General features: G+C 42.5%; 1 protein-coding gene across 4 annotated transcripts in view; it reads right to left on the bottom strand.

The window, feature by feature from the left end:
- The window catches only part of Jakmip2 (janus kinase and microtubule interacting protein 2), a 140,129-nt gene that overhangs the window by 43,308 nt on the left and 85,277 nt on the right, over positions 1-11,544 (bottom strand). For all 4 annotated transcript variants that reach the window (XM_055622776.1, XM_055622774.1, XM_055622777.1 and 1 more), the window contains exon 3: positions 3,156-3,653. In XM_055622776.1, coding sequence (XP_055478751.1) covers positions 3,156-3,653 — 498 coding nt within the window. The remainder of the gene's footprint in view (positions 1-3,155; positions 3,654-11,544) is intronic.

The raw sequence follows: 11,544 nt of genomic DNA on the forward strand, positions 1-11,544 counted from the left end.
GCTATTGATATCATCAGCTAATCATTTCCTACTGAAGGAACTATAGGCTTCCCAGTAGTGGTCAACTGAATTTCTAGGAAGTGTCAATTCTGGTGGTGTCTGGAGGGTATCCTTCCAACCTTCCTGTTGTGTGATCTTTCTTTTCCCACCCACACTTCAAAGCAGCCAGCTTTAGCAATCATTCCACCATTCTTGTCAGAAAACCATCATGAGGGTTAGAATAGGAATTACAAATGCCTGCTGCTTTTAGTCAAAATGTTTCCTTGTGTATCTGTAGAATATGGTTACTGATTAGGGCACTCCCTTGTGCTAAGCTTGGGTGTGGCCTCAAATATATTAACATTTGACTTAAGGCATAGGTATCAGGTACCAGTGGATCAGAGCTCCATTAGACTAGAACCAGTTTGTGGTCCCTAGATGAGGAACACCCAATAAATGAAATGAATGTCTGTAACAATTTTTGAAAAGATTATAGACAGTGAGATGAAGCTTTGTGTCCCATTTCATCATATTCTTGTGATTTCTTTTTTTTTTGTGTGTGAATTCTTAAAATGGAAATAAGAAAAGATATTTAACAAAAATGGCATTCTTCTTTCTCCTTTCCCGTATTTTTAATGACTCGCTGTGTTTCTTTGCTGTTCTTTTTAGATGAGGAGAGCAGAGAAGCCTCTGCTTCCACAGCCACTTGTTTTCCTACACATCAATGCCCAGCTGCTGACTCTAGATTACATGACTAAATTTTAGGTCAATATTGGGAGACCAGTGGACTAAAGTCTGCACTGCCCTGTAATATCACAGGATAACTGCTGAGGATTGAGACGGTGTGCTGCTGATATGGGAGAGAATATCAGCTACATTTTCTTACTCCTTGAAGAAGGCTGAGTCCAGTATTAAGCTGAGTACACTTTTCATTTGTTTGAGCTGATATATGCAGTTTTTTACAGTTCAATACGGCTCATAACCTTTGTGTCCCTGGCTGCCTTCTCTACTATCGCAGATGCTAGAGCAGCTCCTGAGCACCCTTGGGAGCCATCCTCAGCATCTCTAGTATTATAAATGAAATCTGATCCTTTACAGTATTTGAAGCACAATAGTTATGCAAGTCATCTCACTTCCTAATAATGTCCTGCTCAGTAGGCTCCATGACCACCAGGTACCAGATGATTACTAAGAACCTGAAAGCTTAAGCATTTCATCACTGTCACCTGCCTTATGTGTGATGGAATCTTGATGCTTTAACTTTGTCTTCTGAGCCCAGAGCCCATCTGTTAGGCGCTGTGGTTTACTGGCTCCAAGATTGTCCACATCCCTCCACCCCCCAGGACTTTCCAAAGTGCTTCCCTGTGGTATAACTAGCAATACAGGGGGCTCTATTATGAATCTGAGTCTCAGCATCCTGCAAAATTAACCAGTGCTCCCAGTCAGAGATGAGAAAGGAATATATTGCAGAAATCTTTGGTAACATTTTCTAGAAAGAACAAATCTCATTTATTTCCCTCCAGGTCTAAAATTCATATGAGGGTGAGGGAAGAGATAGGAAAGGAAAATTGAGAAAGCAAAGACAGAGACACGTATATTAATGAAACACTTCTCTACATGAATCTGTTTGCACCCAATTTTTGAGCACCTTTTCGGATGGTTTAGATTTCATATGGTTTATAAGGATCTCATGTCTACTTCAGTGTTCTTGGAGATTATGATTAATTTGTACATTTCATGCTGAAAGGCAAGAAACAACATTTAATCCAAGGTTTTCTTTGAACTCACCTACCCGATTGCTCCATAGTTCAAAGTCTTGAGTCCTTCTTCGTCAGCCATGGTCATTTCGGAAACCAAAGGCAGGGCAGAGAGCACTATTTCTGCACTGTGTTTGGCCTTGATTGTCAAACAGTGCAGCAGAATGAACTGCAGGTAAGTCATTCAGAAAGGGTGGCAGAGGCAGAATTTTACAGTCACACCACACCACATAACTAGGAAAATGACACTGGCTTAACTTGTAAAAATGCTTTAGCTTAAAGTGGGAATCCTAGAGACATCATTCAAAGCACAAAAGTGGAAATCTTAGGAAATGGTTTCTGAGGATTGGCACACACAAGAGGGACAGGATGGTTTTCCCTGAATGATACTCTGCTTAGAGACACATATAGTAAGTGCGTTCTAAATCAATGGCTCTCAAACTTCCTAATCCTGCAACCCTTCAATACAATTCCTCATGCTGCGGTCATCTCCAGCCATAAAATTATTTTTGTTGCTACTTCACAATTATAATTTTGCTACTGTTATGAATTGTAATATAAATATTTTGGGAGATAAAAAGGTTCACAGTCCACAGATTGAGAACCGCTGACATAAAAGGTTTAACTTTTACATGTAGACGAATATAAATTTTCATTTTTTAAGATTATCTAGGTTACTACAATTTTTAAGCCATGCTTTAATTTAATTATTTATTTTAGCATCGTGAGATATTTGCATGGCTTTGGGCTTTGCATGCTAAAAGGTAAAAAAACAAAAAAAACAAAAAAACAACTCAATTCTGTATGGGTTGAACTACAGAAAAATTTAAACAGCAAGAAGCTGCTCCTGAATAACATCCAATTAGAAAACAGAATGGCTCATAGCAAATATTCCTTGCTTATTTGGGAGTAGAAAGAAACCCATTTTTAAAAACGACCTGGGATTTTATAGCTCCATGTTTGTGCTGATGAATCACTCAGATGTTTTCAACAGTGGCCATTTTCAGACAAATTGTAGAAAAATCTCTTTGTCCTGTAAAACACCCCAATGGAACTTTGCAACCGGAAAGCCCACAGAAACAAGCTAATGTTAGGAGGGTTTGTGAGTTACAGCCTTTTCACGGACTACCCAAGAACACTGGTCGCCGTATGAATACGTGTGTGCCCGGACGGACGCACTTACTGTGAAATATACTATGAAAACAAGGACTCCAAAATCTCTTACATTTTACAGTTACAGCTTCCTCGAAAGTGCCTCACAATGTACCTTGCGTTTTGGATAGCACAGCCGGCCAAACAAAGCGCGGGTGGTTTTTGGTTTTTGGTTTTTATCATTACTGACAAGAGCACACCTGACACAGCTAACAGCACAGAGCTCCGGCAGGGATCCATTTCTGCCCCGCTCGCGTTAGTACTAACCAGCCTCCGGATATCCCGTTCCGACTCCCACTTGATCTTCGAGATGGCTTCCTGGTGGGACTGATGCTCACTCCTAAGGTCCCCAGCCTTGATTTTATCCGCTTGGATCATATTGCTCAGCGCTTCGTCCACCTGCTTCTTGGCAGTTTTCAGGTCCGTGATTTCCTGCAAGAGCTTCAGGCGCTCTGCATCGAACTGTTTCCGGGCCTCCTCCCGGGCCTCAATGGTGAGTGCTGTCCTTACTTTGTCACTGCTGCCGTCCCGGAGAGCACACAGGGCAGACTTGAGTCTCTGGATCTCCCCATCCCGCACCTTCACTGTCCTTGACATTTCCTGCTCGTGCTGCTTGATGAGGTTCTCCCTCACGGCCTGCAGCTCCTTCATCTTCTCCTCGTGGAGTTTGGCTTTGAGCTCTGTCACCAGGACGGTGTGTTTGCGCTGCTCCAGCTCACGAATCCTCTTTGCTTCTTGAGTCTTCTCTCTTTCAAGCTTTGATACCTAAAGGCAGAGAGGTGAAAGGATGAAAAAGCATAAGCCTTAAAGAAAATGCCTGCTCCGAGGCAGGATCTTGCAGCTTAGGCTGGTAGGGCCTCTTAATACCGTATTTATTAAAAAGAAAAAAAAAAAGTCCAAGCTACTATTTGCTCAGAGGGAAAGGAAGCCGAGACTACAGTGTGTAAAAGGAGGGAGCATCTAAGATGTTTATCTTAGCTGTTCAGACAAATGCTGGATGTTGTGGGGCCTTCTCAGTCAGTATGTGGTCCCCAGATTAGCAATTACAGACACACCCAGAATCCTAGGTCCCCCACCAAACTTGTAAATCATAATGTGCTTTTAACAACTCTCCAGGCAACAGCTATACCCAGTAAAACTGGGAAGCTTTGCTGAGGTGGTTCTCTCATCAATCGAGAAGTGTCTGTCTGCAATTACCAACTGACTAACCCAGGCTTCACCCAAACCTATAAATGTGGGCAGCTCTGGCTAGCTCAAAATGTGATACTGCAGTACAGCAAACAGGTGCCTAAAATGGTATTGTGTAACGCCCCCTCTTTCTCATTTTGGAGGGAGAAGTGTCAGTGTAGAACAGACTGTTGATAATGGAGAGGGGTAAAAATTAAGATTGTTATAATAGCCATGATGACTTTATCTTTCTTTTTATAGCAACCATATTCCGTTCCTCAACTTATATGTATCCACATGCATGCACACTAGCTAGCCAAACAAATCGCACCCCTGAAGCCCGTAGTCGGTGGGAGGGCTCTGGGCATGCTGTTTCTGCATGGTGCAGGAGGTCTCTTTGCATCTTTCTCTCATCTCCTTGGTGTTACTGCTGCTCAAGCCAAAGAGTCCAAGTAATTTCGTAAGAATTTCTTCTAATCTTTCCACCTTCCAAAAGTTATGCTGGAAACACCCTCCGGAGTTTTGTTACTTTTCCAGTGACAATAGTAGTTCTTCTTGTCGGTCTGTGCTACTTAAATCCGACTAAGTAGATCTCTGATCTAAAAGAATGATATGAAGTGGTAGCTGGCCACCTCAGTAGCTTGAACTTATCCCTCTGTGACCCTGCGCTGTTCCCTCTGCAGCTCAGTTCATTCTATCACCTGGCTATGCCGTCTCCCTGTTTCTTTGTCTCAGTGGATGGGGACAGACACACACACACACACACCAAGAGAGTTTGAGAAAGTGAAGACAATTTGGGATCCCTAGGAGCATTATCTATTTTAGCAACAAAGAGTCTCTGCTATTTCTCCAGTCGGAAAATGCTAATAATAATATATTTTTTCATTTTTTATTGAAAATAACTTCTTTTCATAAAATATAGTCTGATTGTGGTTTCCATTCTCCCCAAATGTGAGAGTTTTTCAACCTAAAAATATTTGAAGAATCAAAGTCCCTTTAAAACCTTGTAATTATAACACAGTGTCTAGAATTTTACTTACCTCAGTAACTTACCTATCTTCTGCTATAAGAATATTTTCTAAGCGAAGTAGTGTTTGGTAGACATATATTTTTTAAGGCACAGCAGCTAATCTTACAATGGTTATCCCATAAGGGTGCAGAACCTAAGAGGACTTGGTGAAACAGCAGTCATTGTTCTCAAATGACTGTCTTCTGATCTTTCCTCAGCTCACTGCCCAGCATGGTAGGTATTTGCCACACTGAATGCTTGCAATGTTGCATGCATGATATTAGCTCAGTGTGTAAAACACACTCTGATTTTGATGGTTTATCACAAGACAGAGTTTCTTGTAAGCCCTTTTTTAATAGCTATGTGTTGAAATAATACTTTGTATGAGTTAAGTTAAATAAGCTGTATTTGGGAAAGTAATTGATCCTCTTCACATAAGGAGATCAATTAAAGATCACGTATCTGGCATGCATTTGTAGCTCAGACTCCATTTCTTTGGCCAATGTTCCACTAGAGTTCTTTGGGGTTCATTTGGAGAACATTGACTTCCTTCACACTGCTGTGGATGCTCTCTTGGTAAATCTGTCTTGGCACTACTGTTGTAGCTGTTCCAAAGCCATAGAGGCCCTTTTCCACTGAGAATGGGATCCCCACACTTCAGCCTTAGCAGTCAGGCTTCTGTGCAGGCTGGAGGACTTCCTTCCTCCTTCCCCTCCTCCACCCCTGCTCCAGACACAAGAGAATATGCTATTTTCTGCACACAGTGTGTATCTGTACTTGCCTGCTTACAGTTTCTTTCCCCTAATGGCTCTCCCCTTGACTCTTTTTGGGATTCTCCCATTTCTCCTGGCCTAGCTACATAGCATCCTTTCCTGTCATGTGACCCTGATTGCCTAGGCTTAAGCTCATGTCTACTGTTTTTGTCTTCTCGATGCGCTTTGTTGGTCCTTACTACATTTTCCTTTATTTAACAGTGTCTGTATGCGTTTTTTCTCTCACCCCCACCTCCTCTTATCCTGCCCCAGATTAGAAACTCCTAAGAGACTACCACTGTATATCCACAGATTGCCTGCACAGCACAATAAGGAACACGAAGGCACAGGTGCAATTAAGGGCCATATGCCATTGTTTCCTGGCTAGCTCCATAAGCCGAGACATGAGTAATGTGCCCCGTCATACAGTGAGAGAGCTCAGGCTCTGGGAGTCACCAGGGTGACTGGCAACCATGCATCCCTTGTAAGACACTACAGCAAAACACAAAATCCCTAGTTGGTAAGAATATCCACCTCTGTTCTCATCTCTCCAGAGCAAACAGAAAATGTTATCTCCCAAGTACGGGATGAGAAAGCTACAGCCCACCAGCCAAACTGTCTCTGCCCTTGTGAATAAAGCTCTATTGGAATACAGCCATGCCTATCCACATTGCTTAGGGTTGTTTTCATGTTACACTGATTGAGTACTTTCAGAGACTGTCTGGCCACAAACCCTAAAATAGTAAGTGTCTTCCACTTTGTAAAAATGGAAAAGGTTTGCTGATTCCTGTCTAGGTAATGTATTTATTTTTAGAGGAAGGGCTTTTTTTTTTCTAGTTTAGAAACTCTGTTAATCTTCCATATATGAGATTAGGAATGTACCCCTAGCTTGAGTGATGGGAACTTGGTTCTCCTCAGCCTCAGCAATCAGTGTTTATAGTAGCATTTGGAAGAGCGCCATTGCAACATGGCAGCTGAGTCACAAGGTTCTGAGGAAAACAACACTTCCTAGGACAGTGACAAGCTGTAAGGAGAGTGAACAACAGGTAAGGCACTGTGGCTTTGCATTTCTGCTTTACCATCTAAGACAGAGGTCCTCAACCTTCCTGATGCTGCGACCCTGGAATATAGCTCCTCATATTGTGCTGGCCCCATCCTAACACTATTTTTTTTTTGCTACCTCATAACTTTTATACTCTACTGAATTTATACTGTTATGAATCATAATGTAAATATCTGTGTTTTATATTACCCCATGTGAAAGGGTTGTTTGACCCCCAGAGAGGTCACAAACCCACAGGTTGAGAACCACTGATCTAAGAAAAAGTGTTTAAAAAAATTCTCTCTAATAAGTTATTTCCTGGACTAAGTTAAAAGCGCCTGGGGAAATAACTTGAAATGTTAAACACTATGGTATATAAGGCAATATTGTTATCAGTTACAACAGGAGACACTCCACTGTAAATGACTTACGTCAAAATCTCTCGAGGCACCTAACATATCCATATCATCTTCTTGAGAGCCTGTCTATGATTGTGTTGTTTCTCTCAGATTTTAAATAGTAGTCTTTCATGTGTGTCAGCGGGAAGAGGGATTAAAAGAAGAAAAATTAGACTGTAAAAATACAGCTGTGTGGAGAAACCCAAGGAGAAAGCTAACATCATAGACGCTTGTCCTGGTGTCACTTGCTAAGGAGAATTCACAAAACAAAGAAATGTTGCACATTTGTTTCTGTTGCCATGGAAACAGCCATTATTGGCAGGATTTCTTGACCTGACTTGTGTTCCCTTTAAACTTGTCCAGGAAAGTGCTTCCTTTTGAGGGAGAGCCAAAGGATGCAGTCTGGGGGACTTGAGCGGCCATATACACAGTGCATGTCAACCTTCCTAAGGCTGCGACCCTTAAATACAGTTCCTCGTGTTGTGACCCCCCCAACCACAAAAAGTTTTTGTCGCTACTTCATAACTGTAACTTTGCTACTATTATGGATCATAATGCAAATATCTGATATTTCTGATGGTTGTAGGCTACCCCCGTGAAAGGGCCATTAAACCCCCAAAAGGTCATGACCTGCAGATTTATAACCACTGCAGTTGTGTGATGACGTGTTTTTCCCAACTTACATATACAGATTTAGGCATTAAGGCAGGAGATTTAAATATCCTAATATAAATCTTGAGATGATGACACAAAAGAGCCATGCTGAGTAGAAATGTAAATATGAACATGATGATATTTTGAAATGGAGAAAATAATTTTTAATAGTGAGAGTGTTTTGTGGAGATAACTTAAGCTCAGCCACAGGCTTGCTGGTGTTCACATGTGTTTTACTGTAAGTTGACACCTTTCTAAATAGGTATAGTACATACTAGTACATTTGGCCTGCAAGTCAGCTCTAAGGCATCTGTAGTGTTAGTTTCCTCACTGTTTCAGGGGAGAAAGGAAGGAACAATTCCTACATAAGCACAACGTAAATTGGACCAGTGTGGCCAAGGGCCAAGTCTGGCCTAGAGCCCAGGCCTGATTGCTCTCAAACTTTCAGCAAACTCCTTTACCTCTGTTGGCCTTTTTTTTCCCCCATTGGCATACTGGTTGAGGATTGCACTCTCTCTCTCTCATCTGGTGGTGGTGAAGATGACTCAATATATCAAAAGTGAGTGACTAAGCAACAGTACATACTATCATGTTCAGTTTGAAAATATCGTTGCATATGGCACTATATTATACAGTGTTATATCAAACCGCCACCAACAGAAATGCAAAAACCCATAACGTGTGACTAACACGGCTATACTGCCTTAATAGTGTGGTAACTATTTCCAAACAGAAAGAAATGTTCTTGGGATGTGTTGAGTTCCCTGGTGTTGGTGACATAGAAATCGGTGAGGGGATGGGAAGGGAAGCACAAAGAATATTGAACCAGGCTATGAAAATGAACTTTTAAATCCTCTCTGCTCTCGAGGTTCTATGGGAGGAAAAGATCACTATGAAAAACTAATTCTGGTGTTAAAGGCTCCACTGGGACACAAGGAAGAGGAGTCATGACCGGTTGATTGTAGACCTCATGCTGTGTTTTCTGTTAGAAATTCTAGTCTCGCTCTTGGAAATGCCTGTATAAATTCTGCCAAGATAAATATGGAAGTGACTGGAGGTTTAATGCACTCTTAAGCCGAGAATTAAAAATCACAGCAGAGTTAAAGGCAAGGAAAGGTCTGGGAGGTTATCAAGATGGGCCAAGCTCTCAGAAGCTGAGGCTTGGAGTATCTGCTTTGCATGTTCCTGGGGAGTGAATTCACTGTCAGCCAGCAGCCCAGAACTCTCAAACCAAAGCAGGCTGCTTTTATGGGAACCTTCTAAGACCTGGGGAAGCACTCCCTCCCCTCTCTTCCTCTCCTATTCCTCCCTTTCCCCTCTCCTCTTCCCTAATATCTTCTTTCAGACACATATGCCTCTTGAAACCAGAAGCAAAGGTCAAGAAAGGAATGAATGCCACAGACTAAATTTGAGCCTTGAACCACGAGGCTCTGGGAACTGAGGATAGAAAAGGTTGATTGCTTTTCTAAGGCGGTGGAGAGAAGGGAGTGAGGGGTCAGAGTGTGAGTGGAGAAGGGTAGAGGTCAGGAGTTCAAGCACCACCTTGATAGAACTGGCATTTTAGACCCTCCACTTGCTGCTACTAGAAAGCAGGGAGTTAAGCAAATTGAAGCTCATTGTTTCCCCCAGTGAAATCAGGTAACCATGGGCTTCCAGGTTTCCATTGTCCCAAACGTGCTGTGAAGACTGTGAGGCCGTGCAGTCTGAGCAGCTACCTCTTCCGGCTGTTCCTGTTTGGAGCCTTTGCATCCCACGCTGGCTGTCTGCAGCCTGTACCTCAGAACCTCATTCCCTGCTCTCATCCCTTCATCCCTATTGTCATCTTGCCCACACTCACTAACACTGTATCCTAGCTCCAAGAGAAAGTACATTCCCTGAAGAACCCAGTAGGGAGTTTCTCATCCCATAGCAATCCATGCTGAGGATAGGATTGTGGCCTCATGGTATTCACAGACAGGAGAATATTCACATAATTAGTGTCTCAGAATACTGTTTTAAGGAAAAGACAGGTCTTTCACTCAAGCCTGTGCTTACCAAATATTACAATTATAATATTACAATAGCAACAGTACTCCATTACAATATTAATGTTTCCTGTTTCAATAGTAATATTGCCAAAGAGATATCAGGAAAGCATTTAAAAAGAGTTAACAGGTGCATTCATGAAGTAGTTCTGGGCTCTGCCCGAACACCAGGTGGCTACTTTCTTCACATAAACAGAAGTAACAGCAATGCCTGCTGAGAGGGAGGAAGTGAGGGTCAGGTAAGATAAGGGCACAACATGCTCTCCACACTTGACACCACCTCCCCACCCCTCCTTCAGTCCCTCTGCAGTCCCCCTTGACAGATGAGGGAAAGAAAGCCGAGTAGGACATGAAGACCTGCTCAGGGTCAGTAAAGTACTAAGCGTAAGAGCTAGGACTGTGATAGGGTGGAGTGTGCATGTCCCAGTGCGTGATGGACGGTGTACATTGGGCAAGTTGAAGCTAGCTACTTATATTATCAACCCAAAGCGTTTATGATGGACTTTGTTCTCTGTACACTGGGCATTCTGTAAATGCCAGCAGCGTTATGTGTTCGGCTGGGAAAATGAGTAATGGCCCATCCTCCCAAAGGTTTCTGGGCTTCACACCCCTCCCTCCCAGTAGCTGAATTCTCATTTTATCATAAGAGCCTTGAGGCTAAACAGGGAGAGTAAATTCATACCTTGGCTTTGATCATGTTCTCCCCTGGGGAGCCTGCTTCTTTGAAAACACGGTGGTATTTATCGGTAATGGAATTGCTTTGTGACTCGTTTGCCCTCTACTTCCCTGCTGCTGACCTGCAGAGAGGCTTTGCTTTATCCCCTGTATTGAGGTTGTAACTAACTATGATGAAAAAAGAGGAGGGCAGGGGTACCCAGGAAAGAAGGCTGCATTCTTTTTTAGGGAGCCTACTGCCAGAGTCTTGTCAGAGGAAAAGAGGATGACACCTGCCTGCCTGCCAACATGGATGCTGAGCCAGGCCCTTGAAGACAGGCGCTATCACTCGAGAGTTGTCCATTTTAAAAGGCTTAGATGTGTAGAATACTTGAACATCTAAGTGGTGGGGCCTCCTTTGGAATTTTGTGGGGTTTTGTTCTCTCCTAAGCATTCCTGTAACCATTATTTGACATCCTGTCTTTATTAAAAAGAGCCTGGCCTCCCTTCAAATGTTACTTTGCCCAAGACAAAGGGAAACTGAATGAACTGGACACTGGTAGATGGAAAGACCTGGAAAAGCTCTCACAGAAAGAACAAATCCCGAGACTGAGTCTCATCTGAATCTCTGTTGTTTCCTTACCTTGCCTTTTTAATCAAAACCTTTGACTTGTGGGATCAGGAACCTCAATTTCTACAGGGCTCTCCAAGGTGATTCTCTTGTAGAATGATGTGTGAGAAACGAATGTGCAGGAACAGAATCAGACATTCAAACTACAGAGAGACACTGAGACACCTAAGTCTGTTCCCGAGAAGAAAGAAAATAAACACTGCCCAGAACTTTGGGTTCACAAATTAAAACCTTTTAAATGTGAGGAGTGTTCCCCATTGCTTCATGAGGATCCAGATTATCTATCTATCTATCTATCTATCTATCTATCTATCTATCTATCTAT

This window comes from Psammomys obesus, unplaced genomic scaffold (assembly GCF_907164565.1).
Source record: "Psammomys obesus unplaced genomic scaffold, mPsaObe1.curated_primary_1811, whole genome shotgun sequence".
Taxonomy (NCBI): Eukaryota; Metazoa; Chordata; class Mammalia; order Rodentia; family Muridae; genus Psammomys; species Psammomys obesus.